At 45.1% G+C, this 17498-nt stretch overlaps 1 protein-coding gene across 1 annotated transcript in view; it reads left to right on the plus strand.

Moving 5' to 3' along the window:
* The first annotated feature begins 5646 nt into the window (after positions 1 to 5646).
* The window catches only part of grin2ba (glutamate receptor, ionotropic, N-methyl D-aspartate 2B, genome duplicate a), a 75329-nt gene continuing 63477 nt past the window's right edge, over positions 5647 to 17498 (plus strand). The window contains exon 1 of the mRNA XM_055223464.1: positions 5647 to 5841. Within this exon, the coding sequence (XP_055079439.1) occupies positions 5647 to 5841 (195 nt within the window). The remainder of the gene's footprint in view (positions 5842 to 17498) is intronic.

Below are 17498 nucleotides of genomic sequence, written 5' to 3' on the forward strand. Positions count from 1 at the left end.
CCCAGACTAAAGTTGAGATGACAATGTTAATCTATTCCCCTTAAAACAAGAGCATGTTCTCAGTTTAGAGAGCTGTCGGAGGATGTCACTGCTGCAGGAGACGGGTCAAAGACGACTCCGGGTGTTCATCATGGAGGCAGACACTTGACATATAAATAAAGCAGAAGATGTTGTGTGCAGAGGCGTAATCACAGCCCTGCACAGGAAGTGTCTGTGCCCCTCTGGGCTGTGCTCCCGCTGCTCCAGCTGTAATTATCCCATACAGGACAAACATCTGCGCATCAAATCTTCACCAAAGCTCAGGTCATATGCATCACCGTGTGTCTGAGTCTACGTCCAGAGCAGGTGATATCTGCCCCCGCTGTCCAGGTGACGCCGTTTATCACCTGTCAGGACACGCTCAGGGACAAACGACGAGCCTGAGCCGTGCAGCCTTAGGTCGTTTGGTTTCGGACGGTTCTGATTTAAATAAAAGGATCTTTATTTACTATAAAAGTGCAGCTGGGTCAAATAATCTGTCAATCTCACCTTAATTTATCTTTATCTTTATCTTAATTCCACTGGGTACAATTTAAGAGAAAACCACATACATTTATTTGCAGATGATGCTGTTTTAGGTGCAAAATGACACAGTTTATAGTGAAATCCTGCTGAAGTTAAACTCCAAAGGCTCCTGTGTAATGTAGTACACACCAGGACAGGAAAAGACGTGAGATTTCATCCTTCAGGGAGAACGTCAGTGCAGCCTGGGCACACGTGGGCTTTTCCTGAGTTTTGTTCATTTCTGTTGCTTTTAATGAAGTTGAGCTCAGTTAATTTTTGTAAGTGACTATTATTTTTCCCACGTTTGACCACAGTGATTTGAAATAAATTGTGGATTGTAAATTGCGTCGTACTTCAGACCAAACTGGCCAGCGTCCCCACACTTGTCATAGTTGTTTCTTCTCATTTACTCTCTTGAAGTTGTTCTTGGAATAATTCGTGCAGGTCTGAGCAATTTTTAATCTCATATTGGCGATAAATCCCTTGTTTTCACTTCATAAATGCAAAAGTAAAGGGTTTAGTTGTGTCTATGTTTACTCCATGATCAGTGCATGAGGAGCGAGCACATCGGAGGCTTTTTAAATACATTCTGTCTGCACCGAGCTCTTTTATCTCAACTGATACAGCAGAGCAACTCATTGTGACATTTTCATTTCAATTAGAAAGAGAAATGAGAGCTGTGCTGGCTTAGCACTTAAGATAATGTACATGGCCCATAAAGTGTTTAAAGTCGTCCAAAGAGGTACAGAGACAGTCTCTTTCACTACAATCTCCTTCTGTCCTCCTAAATATCAAGCCAAGCCGTAAATGTGAGAAATTGCCAGTTGCCTTTGTCCTCCAGTTTCCATGCAAATAGCACCATTGACAAACCTGACACTTGGCACATAATGAGAGGGTGCGAGCACGCCAGAGAGACAAGTGGGAGAATTGAGCGGAAGTGTTGTTCTGAGAGACAAAATGATAACATGGAGACTTCTGCTACAGTCCAGACCCATGGAAGGATTCGGAGAGAAAGAGCAGATCACAAACCTCTGGTCAAACCTCCGTGGAAGGTGTTTAAAGGGACCGGCGCGTTGGTTTTTACGCCACAGTTTAGTCGTGGCTCCTCTTTTCACCGGTGAATCAGACACAGAATAAACAGATGATCACGTCAGTCTGTCCGGAGCATCAGGTGCATCTGCTGGTCCACTTGTTTCCGTCGTGTAAATGAGTGTCAGCGTGTGCACGTACGACACATCCAAACAACCCCAGCACCTTCCTCCACAGACGGCGGCCCTCGTCATCACCTTTATTTATTCGATCTCCTCAAACGCACTCACATATCACTCCACCTTTTCTGCTGCACGTCTCTTATTTCTGAGTAACGCTGCTTTTCCAGACTCCGTGTCCAGCTCGTCTCATCAGTATGCTGCGCACTGACCTGTGCTGTGGCCGGTCACGTCTCCAGGGCACAGGGGCTCGCTGTCTTCAAACGGTACCACGGACTAAAAATGTTTTTAATTTCACTACGGGCAGTCGGTTCAATCTGCTTCAAAATGAAACCTGCAGTGAAACAAATATTAGCCCTTTAAGGTTATGGTTTTTTTTCTGCTTTCAAGACCTAAAAACACACAAAGAAGAACCTCAGTGAGCGCGGTTTGCAAACATGAACGCACACACTGTTCTGTTGAGCTTCAGAGTTTGAGCTGTAGAGTTACAAAGCCGTTGCGTTACATAATTTGAGTTGTTGCATTACCTAGCTGTTGAGTTACAAGGCCATTGCTTTACATAGTTTGAGCCGTTGTGTTACTTAACTGTTGTGTTACATAGGCGTTGAGTTACATAGTTTGAGCTCCTGAGTTACATACATGTAGCCGGCGAGTCACATAGTTTGAGTCGTTGAGTTACCTAGCCGTTGAGTTACAAGGCCATTGCGTTACATAGTTTGAGCTCCTGAGTTACATATGCATAGCTGTTGAGTTACAAAGCCGTTGAGTTACATAGTTTGAGCCGTTGTGTTACATAACTCTTGCGTTACATAAGCGTTGAGTTACATAGTTTGAGCTCCTGAGTTACATATGTGTAGCTGTTGTGTTACATAGTCTGAGCCGTTGTGTTACATAACTGTTGTGTTACATAGCTGTTGAGTTCCAAAGCCGTTGTGTTACATAGTTTGAGCTCCTGAGTTACATATGTGTAGCTGTAGAGTTACATAGTTTGAGCCGTTGCTTTACATAACTGTTGAGTTCCAAAGCCGTTGTGTTACATAGCTGTTGTGTTACATAACTGTTGTGTTACATAGTTTGAGCTCCTGAGTTTCATAATTCAAACATTTCTCAGTTCAACACTTTTATTTCTTCTCAGCGTTCACGTGTCTAAACGCTGTGGCGTGTATTTGACACACACTGTCCACGCCTTAATTCCACAGAGTGATTTATGGCGAGTCGACATTAAAATACTAAGAGGAGAGTTTATTACGGGGCCATACCGGGCGCTTCATGCCTCATATCGCCTGCTCCATCAACTTTTCACTACAACAGTAAGAGCTCGCCTTGACGTTCATTAATGGCTGTTCCGCCGTTTATCGTCCATTAGGGCCCACTCAAACTTGGCGTTGTTTGGCGGTGCAGCTAACTACCTGTAACAACATGTTCTTACATTAAGTGGCTGCATCTCGTTGCATCGGTCGCACACATTATTTAAAATAAAAAAAACATTTAATGAACCTGTTTAATTCCGTTTGGTTTAGATGTTGCTTGGTATCTAGCGTGCGTGGCGGCGGCGGCGGTCTTCTGGGTGATCTGTAGTCCGCTCATGTGTAACTGATATGGATGCTACGTGCGCTAGTGCGGCTAATGGAGCAAATGGTGGGTGAGACGTGGAGGCGAGTGATGGGAGAAACGGGGTCGGTTTGTGTCGTAACCTTTTACTTTCCGACGCACCTTTCTCTGGTTTCCTGTTTGAATCTGTGAGACTTCTGATTGGACGTAAGGCGGCGTCTGTAGTTTCATCCTGCGGGGGGCGAGAGCCGTGTTATGACGGGCGGCGAGATTGTAGATGAAGTGTTTGTGTTCACGGAGTCCGCTCTACAGAACACCAAGTCGCCCCATTTGCTTGATCGATGCTTATTGCTCTGTAAGTGTATCGTTCTGTCCGTCTCTGCGCGTGCGTCTACGTCTATTTTAATTGTTGCCATGGAAACAGAGTGCTGCCACAGTCCAGAATCAATGAGGGCAACGCTCTCGCTCCGCCATGTCCTGAACTCACTCTTCTCCAATGTTTCATGTCACACTTACATCAAACCTTTCTCCACAGACATATTCAGGTTCAAGTCAGTCAGTTCTGCGGTTACAAAAACATATAAACAGATTCAAATGTTGTACTTTTCTGTTCTGCATCAGTGTTATTCTGGGAAAAGTTAAAAGTTTATACATCAGTAATGAAAAACTGTAGGTTTTTAAAAGAGGAACATGACTTTAAATGGGCGTCTTTGTAAAATGAACCATCTGAACACTCCAACAGGATTATTTTTAATAGAATTATATTGTATTTCGTTTTGTTATATATTTAGCTTTTAGCCAGCCTGATTAATCATTTTGTCTATTCCCCACTGCAAAGGACAAACTCTCTGAGAGTCTGATCTCATTATAGAAGTGGAATTCTCCTTTGACCTCAGAGACGAACAAAATGTCCCAGAGTCTGAAGAGGTTTTTAGAAGGAAAGGCCCAATCCTTCACCTCCATTTTCCTGATGAATTTAAAGCTATTTGTTTTCCCCAAACAGCAGTTTTGTCTTTGCTGCGGCACAGACCGTCTCATAAAAGTGATGGTCATATTCAAATACTGGTTTATCATTAAAACACTGTGAGGTTCTGAACAGCAGCACCTCGTCTTTCTCTCCTCACACAAACTCTGCTCCTACTGAGTGAACTCCTACACAAACTATATGCTTTTAAATTGAGCAGGACATGCACCCGCCCACTCTTCACATAAGAATAAAGCCCTGCTCATGTGGTTTACGTTTGGTCAGCAGTCAGTGTTTGTGAACTGCCTGTAGTGGAGAGAGTACCCGAGCCCGGCGTATTACTCCAAGCACCTTCACCGTCACTTATTTAATCAGTTTGATGGTCCGTCAGTTTGTCTGTGTCACTCATCTGACTCCAAACTGTTTGTCAGTCAGGCGGCGCTGCACACAGCTGACGCTCGTTTCATTCGCTTGGATTTCTGCGCTCTGAGCTCCCTCCACTCCCTTCTCTCTTGACAAGGAGCCAGTTCCTCATCTACAGGGAGAGTTTACATCCTCCATAATATATAGTCATTTTGCTGCTAGCAAACGTTCACTTGAATTATTGATCCATGTGGGATTGTACATAAACTGTATGCATCATACTACGTTACACTGGATGTGCTAATGCACTATTCATGTGAGTCATGTGTGACCTCCACTCTCATTCTTTACATCGGCTCTAACTACGTCTTGTCCTCAGTTTCCTCTTTCTTCATTTTCTCCTTATGTTTATTTATGTTTGACAACAATTCACAACATGCATGAAGATTCTTCATGCATCATTATTATTATTATTATTATTATTATTATTATTATTATTATTATTATTATTATTATTATTATTATTATTATTATTATTATTATTATTATTATTTCTATCTAATCTACATGAGCCTGTGTTAAGTTGTGTGTTTCTGTTCTGTGCAGGAACTCCTTTCCCGACACATCATGCCCGTGTGTGGCAGCCTCTGCCCTTTGCCCCAGGACGGAGAGAAGAATGGGGACCACAGCTCGGACCGCTCTGTCCAGGAGCACCCCCCACGGAGGCTCTGGGCCCAGCGCTGCTCCCGCACCCTGCTCCACCTTTCTCTGCTGCTGCTGCTGCTACAGCTGCCTTCTGCCTGCTCTTCTCGAAGAGAGAAGGGCGGAGGAGGCGGCGGCGGTGCCCAGTACATCCCTATTCCCCAGCCTCCGCCACACCACATGGCTCTGCCCAACATCCTGCGCGGCCTCAGCATCGCTGTGGTGCTCGTGGGCAATTCCAGTGAGGTGGCGCTGGCCGGGGCTCGGGAGAAGGAGGATTTCCTCCACCTGGCTCCTAATGTGGAGGTGCTCACCATGAACGAGACCGACCCCAAAAGCATCATCAAAAGCATCTGTGATCTGATGACGGAGCACTGGCTGCAGGGCGTGGTGTTTGGAGACGACACAGACCAGGAGGCCATCGCTCAGATCTTGGACTTCATCTCGGCCCAGACGCACATTCCCATCCTCGGGGTCCGCGGAGGCTCCTCCATGATCATGGCCGCCAAGGTAGGCTCATCTCTCCCCCCGAGCTCAGCTGTGTCTCACATTTACACCTCACAGGGTTTGTCTGCACAGTATTAAGCACCATCGTTTCTCTGGAACCAACTGTGTCTAAAGCTTCTGTGCGGAACATTTACATAATAATCATAATGCTGAGTTTTTCAGAAGAGCTACACAACCTCACATCACAATCACATTTATGTACAAAGTCATGTGTGCGATTTCTGCAGATTAGAAAAGACACTGTGGTTGTTTCTTCTTCGTCGTGTTGTTGTGTTTTCTTTTCTGCTTTGGACATAGATGTGTAGAAAAAAACACATTAAAAGGACCATTTATGCAAAAATGGCACAAAATCATCACAAAACTTGGCCTCATGCACAATCTCCAGGTTTTAATCAGGTCGTTATGTAAAAATGCTGTTTGCTCATCATCAGCTGTTGTATTTGTATTGATCCATGTTTGAGTCACTCTGTTCTGTATTTAAGGCTCATTTATATTTAACCTACTAATTTAAGTCCTAGACTAGACTATTCCTAGACTTTGGTGTTTTATAAAAGGACTAAAAGTGCAGAGTATGGGCCCTTTTTGCTGTGAGTCCCTCCCTTTATAAATACATTTTGGTCAGAATAGCAGCCTCCTCGCTGCAGCACATTCATTCACTGACAGAGGCAGAATAACACCGGGCTGTGCTGACGCCAGGGGCAGGATCAGCTGGAGATTGAAGCAGAATTCCGAGCTCAGTTCTGGCTGTTGACGAGGCCTTGTCTAATGGGATAAAACAATCTGCTGCTGCTTTATCAGTGTCGCTGTGAGACTGGGCCTCTTTCCACAAAAGCATCTCATGTTTGAGACTTTTCACACAAAATGCATTTGAACGCCGCGTGTGCGTGTGAGTAAACGCATCAGCCTGAGTCCTGTATGAGCAGTTTGCCTGAGACACGCTGGTGTCAACAGGTCGTGGGCCCCGCACAGACAGGAGTCGATCTGACAGAGAGGAGCCAGCGGCGATCACTGCTGCTCCTCTCTCTGTTCTGTCTCATCAAAGCTCTAAGAGCAGTGTGACCACAAGTCCTCCTCCTCTGAACGCACACGCCAAGTCTGCACCGTGCGCTCTGTGCTCCAGTGTGGGACAGATATGGACAAACATGGTGTAGTTTTACTCATGTGTCACGTGTAAACTTCAGAACAGGGTGGGTCTGTCAGGATAATTATTATATCGACTTATCGCTCGGTGGCAGATGTGGGGACAGTTTTTATTGCAGGTCATTTTTCTTTGTTTTAATGTTGGACTTTGTGTCATTTTTCTGTAGTGTGAGATTTGAGCTGTGGAGAGCTGCATAAATAACTTGTATGACTCATTATAAATAAGTGTTTCATTCTGCTCTTTATTTATTGTAGCATAAATTAGTTTCAGTATTATCGTTTATCGTCTGTGTTTTCTGGAGTAATACATCACACTTCAGAGTGTGTTATCGTGACGGGCCGAGTGTGTTGGCTCAGTCAGATGAAACTGAATTTGTCCTGTAGCTGTTAGAAAAGATGTTGAGTTGTTGGTTAGAGGAAAAGTACTCGCTGCTGTCAAACACAAAATCACACAAAATCACACAAAATCACACAGAATGACACAGATCAGCGTCGTTCAGCCTCACACACTCGTGACTTTCACCTGTATTTGTGGGCCACAGCCCCACGAGCCGTGAGTCCTTAAAGGTAAAGTATAAATCTGCCCCTGCTCCTCGTTCATGGCAAACATTATGTGTAAAATTTATGTTTGTATTTTATCGCCGGGTTCGCCGCATTGACGTGGGACGAGGTGCGAGGGAAACGCGGGGGCGGCTCAACAGTATCGTTCATTAAGTGCACGTGGGCCCGTCGTGTGGCACAGGTTTAAATGGATTTCCCCCCAGCGCAGCCCGGAGCCCACCTCCCCAGAGAGCCCCCACCCCCCGCCGCCCGCACCACGACCCACCAGGGCCGGGCTGCGCTCTCCAAACGGATTTGTGTCCGCCTAATGGGCTGAGACGGTGGAGTGGCGAGAATACGATAGAGTGGGATCACACGAAGAGGGAGGGACAGAGACGGGAGGAAACTGTGGATGTTTTAGCTCCAATAAAAGCGCAGAGGAAGTAGAGACTGTAGGATTAAACTGAGCAATTATAGATTAGATGCAAACTGTAATGACGACAGGGCACGGCTTCTGTACAGAGGTTTAGCAAAAAAAGAAGCGACGACAAAGGATTCAAATCAGCGGAGGTGCTAGAATGTTCAGGTGATGTTTAGATGTCAAAATGATTCAACAGAAGCAAATACAGACGTTTTGATTGAACATTTTGCAATTTTTATTTAATATTTTTTCTCTCTTTGTTGTAGATTTTGAGGTTTGACACTAGAATTACACACAGATGATAGAACCAGACAAGTGCTTCAGATTTGACTAATTATTTGCATTTAAAACGTCAGATCTCAGAAGGTAAATTTATCCACACCAGTTTGTGATGTAAATCCTTTTTTTATAGTACGACATAAGATTCAGAGCTTTTTTTTTTTTTACGTACCTCCACTTTAACCCAAGAGTTAAGATTTTAAAGATTTTTTTTTTACACTGAAGAGTTAAATTAGATAAAAAGGCTCCAGGAAGTCAGAGCGCTCCAGTCCTGTAGGAAGATGGATGATGGCAAAGATCACAGGCATCTGTCTCAATGAATGAAGGGTAAATAAGAAGCGAGTGAGTGCACAGCAGTGTGACGGAGGAAGAGGAACGTCAGGGCTGGAGTGGAGGAAAAAGCTCAGTGACGTACAGCCTGTGTTTGAGGAGAACATCTCCCAGTGAAGGATGTGAAAGAGAAGCCTCCACTTTGCCCAGGAAATCACACACTAAATACAAGTGGAATGGAGGAGGAGAGAGATGGATCCAGCTGTAAGCACATCTGTACGGCCGAGGAGGATAAAGAGCGGGAAGAGGAGGCAGGAAATGCAACCTTTTCACCGGACTGTGAATGTGTGCGAGAAAACCACACAAATCCACTGGAAGTCGGACTGAAATGTGACTTGATGGAGCCAGAATTCTCGTCATGATCTTATTTTGTGTCTGATTTATTTCACGTTCAGGATCCACCAAAATAATTCATCTCGGCTCAGCGTTGGTTTTAACGTAACGGCGACATCCAGAGTCTTTTGAAAACCTCAGGACTTTCTGCCTTAACGTTTATTTGTACAGTTAAGGCCAGAATGTTTAAGTTTTGCTCAGTGTTTACCCGACGTGACTGAAGCCTTTGGACGCTGTTTTTGCGAAGGCCATAATCAGCTCCATCTAAAGCTCCGGCTAATGCTCACATTATGGAGACACGGACAGCCTTTTTCCTCCGCGGCTCTTTAAGGTTGGGCTTTGTCGTGGTACAAATAGCTGTAGTTGTCGCTGATCACCCCAGGGCCGCTACATAATATGAGCAGTGAGCTAATCCAGGAGCGGAGGTTTCACCGCCGCAGATTAGGACACAGATAGCATCCACTTGGAGAGGGGCTTAATTGTGAGATTGCCAGCAATTAATGAAAAAAGGAGAAGGCGGCGGCTCGATGACCTGAGGGAATAATGTGCAGCTGTACGTAAAACACACACACCGCCCACGAGCTCACACACACTTTATAAAGAGGAAGGTCAATGGATGTATGAAGAAGAGGAGTGTGTGAGAGGAGTGTGTGTGAGAGGAGTGTGTGAGAGGAGTGTGTGAGAGGAGTGTGTGAGAGGAGTGTGTGTGAGAGGAGTGTGTGTGAGGAGTGTGTGTGTGTGAGGAGTGTGTGAGAGGTGTGTGTGAGAGGAGTGTGTGAGAGGAGTGTGTGTGTGTGAGGAGTGTGTGTGAGAGGTGTGTGTGTGAGGAGTGTGTGAGAGGAGTGTGTGAGAGGAGTGTGTGAGAGGAGTGTGTGTGAGAGGAGTGTGTGAGAGGAGTGTGTGTGAGGAGTGTGTGTGAGAGGAGTGTGTGTGAGAGGAGTGTGTGAGAGGAGTGTGTGTGTGAGGAGTGTGTGAGAGGAGTGTGTGTGTGAGGAGTGTGTGTGTGAGGAGTGTGTGAGAGGAGTGTGTGAGAGGAGTGTGTGTGTGAGGAGTGTGTGAGAGGAGTGTGTGAGAGGAGTGTGTGTGAGAGGAGTGTGTGAGAGGAGTGTGTGTGAGAGGAGTGTGTGAGAGGAGTGTGTGTGAGGAGTGTGTGTGAGAGGAGTGTGTGTGAGAGGAGTGTGTGAGAGGAGTGTGTGTGAGAGGAGTGTGTGAGAGGAGTGTGTGTGAGAGGAGTGTGTGAGAGGAGTGTGTGAGAGAGGTGTGTGTGAGAGGAGTGTGTGAGAGAGGTGTGTGTGTGAGGAGTGTGTGTGAGAGGAGTGTGTGTGAGAGGAGTGTGTGAGAGGAGTGTGTGAGAGGAGTGTGTGAGAGAGGTGTGTGTGTGAGGAGTGTGTGAGAGGAGTGTGTGTGAGGAGTGTGTGTGAGAGGAGTGTGTGTGAGAGGAGTGTGTGAGAGAGGAGTGTGTGAGAGGAGTGTGTGTGAGAGGAGTGTGTGTGTGAGAGGAGTGTGTGTGTGAGAGGAGTGTGTGTGAGGAGTGTGTGTGAGAGGAGTGTGTGAGAGGAGTGTGTGAGAGAGGAGTGTGTGTGAGAGGAGTGTGTGAGAGGAGTGTGTGAGAGAGGAGTGTGTGTGAGAGGAGTGTGTGAGAGGAGTGTGTGTGAGAGGAGTGTGTGAGAGGAGTGTGTGAGAGGAGTGTGTGTGTGAGGTGTGTATGAGAGGAGTGTGTGAGAGGAGTGTGTGTGTGAGTGTGTGAGAGAGGTGTGTGTGAGAGGAGTGTGTGAGAGGAGTGTGTGTGTGAGGTGTGTATGAGAGGAGTGTGTGAGAGGAGTGTGTGTGTGAGTGTGTGAGAGGAGTGTGTGTGTGAGGTGTGTATGAGAGGAGTGTGTGTGTGAGTGTGTGAGAGAGGTGTGTGTGAGAGGAGTGTGTGAGAGGTGTGTATGAGAGGAGTGTGTGATGTGTGTGTGAGAGGAGTGTGTGTGTGAGAGGAGTGTGTGATGTGTGTGTGAGAGGAGTGTGTGTGTGAGAGGAGTGTGTGATGTGTGTGTGAGAGGAGTGTGTGTGTGAGAGGAGTGTGTGTGTGAGAGGAGTGTGTGTGAGGAGTGTGTGTGAGGAGTGTGTGTGTGAGAGGAGTGTGTGTGTGAGAGGAGTGTGTGTGAGAGGAGTGTGTGTGAGAGGAGTGTGTGTGAGGAGTGTGTATGTGAGAGGAGTGTGTGTCCGAGGTGTGTGTGTGTGTGTGTGAAGTGTGTGTGGCATCAGCACAGCCCCACACACACTTTGTCTCTATATTCCGTGTCTCTGGACACACAGATCAGCTGAAGTGCTGGACTTGGTCTTATGTCCAAACAGTTTGTGTTTTTTCACTGTTCAAACTCGTCCATGTCCTGAGCCTCAGACGAGGGGGACACTTTAGGGACACTTTAGGGACACTTTGGGGACACTTTAGGGACACTTTAGGGACACTTTGGGGACACTTTGGGGACACTTTAGGGACACTTTGGGGACACTTTAGGGACACTTTAGGGACACTTTGGGGACACTTTAGGGACACTTTAGTCCTTTGTGTGCTGCATTATGAACATGCAGAGTCTCCCTCTCATGTTGAATTACTTTTGAACAGTGTCCAAGGAGAATTGTTGGTAATTACTACATCAGTTTGATTTAAGCTGAGTAATTAAAGCTCGGTCTTCGTTTGGGAGGAGTGTGTCGTCTTTGTGCGCGTCGTCTTTGTGGGGACGTTTCTGTGCACTGGTCTGTGCAGGTGTCATTATGTTTGAGGTTCGCTCATCGTCCTGTGGGGTTTGTGCACAGACAGAGCTCACGTCCAAGAGTCACACACGACCCGGACACACAAACAGGAAGTGCTCCAGTCCAACGTTATAATGTGAGAGGCCGAGGCAGAAAACAACCAGGACGAGCTCCAGAACAACGGAATGTCATAACATGGAATTTGGCACAGAAACAAAATTTTATATGGGGAGATTTTTTTTTCCTGAATTTTTTGAAATTTTGCATGAAATTCAATAATGGGAAACTGATCAAAACATTGACCCCTGAGCCGTTTGTGTGAAGAGGAGCAGGACGTCACATGTTCTCCATCGTTTATACACGTCTCACTGCACAAAATGTTGAACTTAAAAAAAATACCAATCAAAACATTTATATATGGATTTTATTTGAAGTTTGATAAAATAATCAACATCATGGAAATATGACAAGATTCAGACGTTTTATGTCATTTGTGTAAAACAGTGAAACTCTGCACTGGTCTGAGGACGAGTGGGACACGCCTGACGCCCCGTGATGCTCTATGACCTACAGAACACGCTAAAGTATCCACACAACACGCTAAAGTATCCACATGAGTACCACATGGACATATCCACATGGACATATCCTTATTCCTTATTGTCCCTATCCTCGTCTCACCTGATGTCACGAGCTTCTGTTTGTCCCAGATTAGAACAGGACGGCTCAGTGTGTCCCCCTTTTCCTGGAGAATGAAAAAAAAGCAGCGAGAGAAGAGAGAGAAGAGAGAGAAGAGAGAGAAGAGAGAGGGAGGACAGAGAAAGTGTGAGGGAGTGAGAGGCTTAAATTTATGTGTCCCAGTCTCCGTCCCTTTTTAAACTCGGCTCATAACTTTATGTCTGACCCTCGGCTGCAGAAAGGCTTAAAGTTCATCCTCACATGTGATGAAATCTAAAGTAAAGTTTGTGTTTCGTTTGTGTTTCATCTTTGTTTCGCTCACACTCTCTGTCCCGATGGGGCGTGTCCCACATCAGAGCTGCTTCAACACCTTTTCCACGTCTCAGTGTCGGGTTTTATCCCCAGTACGACTCTGTCCTTTGGTCTATTTAAACACGGGCCTTGTCTGCGTCTCCTCCGTCTCCTCCGTCTCTCCTCGTGGACCGTACCTCTCCTCTTTGGCGACACCCTTATTAGCTCCGCCCTAATTTACACGGAGCGGACAGAGCTTTCCCTTTGCGGCCCCAGATCCTCCGTCTCCTCGTGATTTCCCGGCCCCGTTGTGAAGCGGCGTCCATCTTGTGGTGACGGGTGCTGACTATGTCCTGTAAACAAACTGTCACAGCTCCAGCCTTTTCGACACTCTCTCTGTGTTCCTGCGAAATTATCATCGAGCCAGACACACACACTCACCGCACGGCCTCCAGAATCCTCCAGAATCCTCCAGAATCCTCCAGAATCCTCCAGCATCAGAGCAGCGTCCCACGATAAACAATCTTCATATTATTCTTCTCAAAGTTTCTATTTTACATTGAAATTCTCGCTACCGTCTGAGTGTGTGTTAATAACAAACACACACTTTTAATTTGAGTTTGTGCCAGAACATAAAGGAAAAATCCAGGTGAAATGTAGAACAAGCTCCTCTTTGTTAAGACCTTCAGATAAATATTGCTGTTTTGTGGTTTGTGTTCTGTTCTTCACATAAAAGGCTTCAGGTTTTGCTTTTATTTTGTTTTATTTGTGCTTTTTTTCCTCGTCTTGTTTGTGTTTTTTGCCCTTTCTTTGTTCGGAGTTTTCTCAGCTGTGGCCTTGTGTTTGGGATTCTGTTTAAAAGCAAAAAAAAAGAGCGGGTGAAGGTGAGACTCAATGAAGCGTCGCACGGGCAGGTGAGATGGAAGGATGTGGGAAAGGAAAAGGAAAGACTGAAGACCAGAGCGTGTCCCGAACCTCAGACGGGATGAGCTGAGGTAAAAAAACACACGTCGAATCTGCAGATGATGAGCAGGCGAAAAGACGATCCAGTTCTTAAACGTTTCCGTGGCGCTCGTGTTTGTGATTGTTGACGTTCGGTGTGTGTGTTCAGCTCCAGGAGGGTCACACACCAGGACGCGCGTGTTCATCTGAAAATAACTAAGGATTTTACACAAAAATCCACCGTAGCAATGAAGTGGAGAAAAGATGGTTTTCCACAACCTCATTCTGTCTGGCTGCGTCTCAAAGAACCTATTTTTTGTCTCAGCTGTTCTTTCTGGTTCTGGCGTTCTCCCCCCCGCTCGCTCTTTCCCACGTCATGTGAGTCGAGCTCCTGTGATGAATGTAAATGTTTGCCCTCCCTTCGCTTGTTCCTCTAAATTACAGCAAATACCACCTCCTCTTTATCCTGCATTTAGCCCCCCCACACACACACACACACACACACACGTTCTGAGAGACACCACAGACACAGACGTGACTCATACGTGACAATAACTCAGACGCTTCCAGCAGCGTTCATCCTATACATACTTTTGGCCCACTTGGCTCCATCCTGGACGCACCGCCGCCGTTTAAGGACGACGTTTACAGGACGACGTTTACAGGACGACGTTTACAGGACGTCCACACTGCACAGTCAGAAAACTGGACGTGTTTCTGTCACGGCCTTAAGTTCTTTTCATTGTTTGTGTTTGTCTGTTACACTGTTTGGAAAAAAAAAAAAGTCTCCACCTGGATTTAACTGAGCGAATAGGTACGAGTCAGGTCTATGTTCAGCAGAGTGAGGTCAGCTGACACCTGAATAAACTGAATGACCAGGTTATTACATCAGGGGATTTTTGGGCAGATTCCAAGATGAAAATGACACGATTCAACGAGATTAAAGTGTGAAAGAGAGAGACAGAGAGAGAGGGAGAAGAAGGGAGAGGGAGAGAGGGAGAGAGAGAGAGAGAAGCAGAGAGAGAGGGAGAAGAAGGGAGAAGAAGGGAGGCTGAGGGGGAGAGGGGAGAGAGAAAGAGAAGCAGAGAGAGACAGGGAGAGAGGGAGAAGAAGGGAGAGGAAGGGAGGGAGAGAGAGAGAGATGGAGAGTGAAATCGTGAAGGAAGAGATTGCAGACCAGAGAGTTGAAAGAAGTTTATCTGATCAGATGAATGAAGTTACAGAGCAGCACATGTGTTGTGTTTCAGAGGAGTTTTCCAAAACTTAAAGCCTTTTCCAGGTACTTTCTATAGGAGGCAGGTCTTATAAGGACTTAACTCATTTTACACACTGTCCGTACAAGGTCACAAAGGGATGTATGGTTAGCTGTTTACAGAGAGGGAGAATACGTCACTGAGAGACGCCTCCAGTCACTAAAAAGATGTATTGCTACGCCTCTTGTCAACCTGAAGAGGAAAACCAGTATCATGTGACCGAAGCGAAGTGGAGACATCCTAAAATAAGTTTTGTGTCACATTCCTACAGAGAAACAAGTTCACCTCAGTGCTTAAGACACAAAATAATCAACACAAGGTTTAAAAGTAAAAATCATGCTTTCAGAGAGAGAGAGAGAAAGAGAGAGAGAGAGAGAGAGAGAGAGAAAGCAGAGAGAGAGAGACAGGGAGAAACAGAGGCAGGGAGAGAGATGTGCAGGAAGAGAAAGAGGGAGAGGGAGGGAGAAAGAGAAGCAGAGAGAGAGAGAGACACAGAGAGAGAGCTGCACAGAGAGAGACAGAGACGTCATTTTCACACATGGATCGTCCACCACAGAGTCCAGACCTTAACCCCAGTGAGAATCTTTGTGCTGAAGCTTTGAGCAGCGTCAGACTCGACCATCATCAATGAAACAGGAGAAACATTAATGCAACACTGGATGGAAATAAATCTGTGACGATGAAGAAGACGGAACAACCAAATATTAGAGTGTGAGACCTTTTTTTTTTTTTGTCCAGACAGTGTATGTTTCATGTTTGTCCCTGAATCTGAGCCCTCGCTGATGATTGGACGACTGTTCCTGAGCCTGGCCAATCACAGAGCTCACCTGCAGCCGCCTCCCTCCATTTAAACAGATTCAGTTCACCTGTCCAGTCTGATGTCCAGTGTGTGTCCAGTGTGTGTCCAGTCCGCTGTCCTGTGTGTGTCCTGTGTGTGTCCAGTCCGCTGTCCTGTGTGTGTCCAGTCCGCTGTCCAGTGTGTGTCCTGTGTGTGTCCAGTCCGCTGTCCTGTGTGTGTCCAGTCTGCTGTTTTGTGTGTCCAGTCTGCTGTTTTGTGTGTTTGTGTCTCTTTTGTTATGTCATTAATGTGAAAGTGACTTTGTTTTGAGACACTTGACTCTGTGTTTATTTGTTTGTATTAAACTAGTTTCTTCGTTAAATTTAACCTTTGTTTCTTTTATTTAAACTTTCCACGTACTTTCTGTTTAAGTATTTTAGATTCTACAGCCCTGCTCATTAAATTACTTTTTACTTTACCATTTTCCATCCTTATTTTTTGTTTCCTGACCCTGAATGAGGCGTAACAACTATTCAGCTCACACATGAACATCTGCTTGTGCGTGCGCAGTACACAACAGAACAGTCTGTTCTATATTTACAGCTTTGTCCTTCTTTTTGGTCATAGTCCTCGATTAATACTGCGTTAAAATAATATCCTAGAACAAAAACATAAAAAACGTTATAAATTCCCCAAATTATCAGTAGAATGTGCCACTTTCTTAGTTTTTTCTGTCAGTATCGTCTTACATTTTGTCAGAGTCGTACATATTGTCGTTAAAAGGTTGTAATATATAACGCGGCCATAAAGTTTGCATAAATGTACACACAATTTATCTCTAATGGTTATTTAAATGAAGCCAAACTCTCCTCCAGGCAGAAATAAACTGTTAAAACTCTTAAAAATAGCAGATAGTTGTGCGTCTTTGTGCGTCTTTGTGCGTCTTTGTGCGTCTTTGTGCTCCATACATACAGATGGATCACAGTGAGTCTAAAAATACTGTGTGTGATGATTGTTGTGTGCAGTTGTACCTCTGGAGATATTGTAATCATCAGTCATGTGTTGTGTATCACTATGCTAACTATCAGGGGTCATTATCATCAGCGTCAGGAGCCCCCCCACCCGCCGCCGGGCCCCCGCCGCCGCCGGGCCCGGGGTTGTGTGTTTGTGTCACATCAGTCCTGTGTCACACACTTTTGTCGACCGGACACAAAGTCAAACAGACGGAATGGACTTTACTGGACTGAAGTGACCGGAGTCCACAGAGAAACAAAGAGTTAAACAGATGAACAGAAGTGTGTCGTTTATTTTGACTGTGCAGACGCCTCACCACACACTTTACACACTTTACACACTTTACACACTTTATACACTTTATACACTTTACACACTTTACACACTTTATACACTTTACACACTTTACACACTTTATACACTTTACACACTTTACACACTTTATACACTTTACACACTTTACACACTTTATACACTTTACACACTTTACACACTTTATACACTTTACACACTTTACACACTTTATACACTTTACACACTTTATACACTTTACACACTTTACACACTTTATACACTTTATACACTTTACACACTTTATACACTTTACACACTTTATACACTTTACACACTTTATACACTTTATACACTTTACACACTTTACACACTTTATACACTTTACACACTTTATACACTTTACACACTTTATACACTTTATACACTTTACACACTTTATACACTTTACACACTTTATACACTTTACACACTTTATACACTTTACACACTTTATACACTTTACACACTTTATACACTTTACACACTTTACACACTTTATACACTTTACACACTTTACACACTTTACACACTTTATACACTTTACACACTTTATACACTTTACACACTTTACACACTTTATACACTTTAC

The sequence above is a fragment of the Periophthalmus magnuspinnatus genome, chromosome 8 (genome assembly GCF_009829125.3).
Source record: "Periophthalmus magnuspinnatus isolate fPerMag1 chromosome 8, fPerMag1.2.pri, whole genome shotgun sequence".
In the NCBI taxonomy this organism is placed as follows: Eukaryota; Metazoa; Chordata; class Actinopteri; order Gobiiformes; family Gobiidae; genus Periophthalmus; species Periophthalmus magnuspinnatus.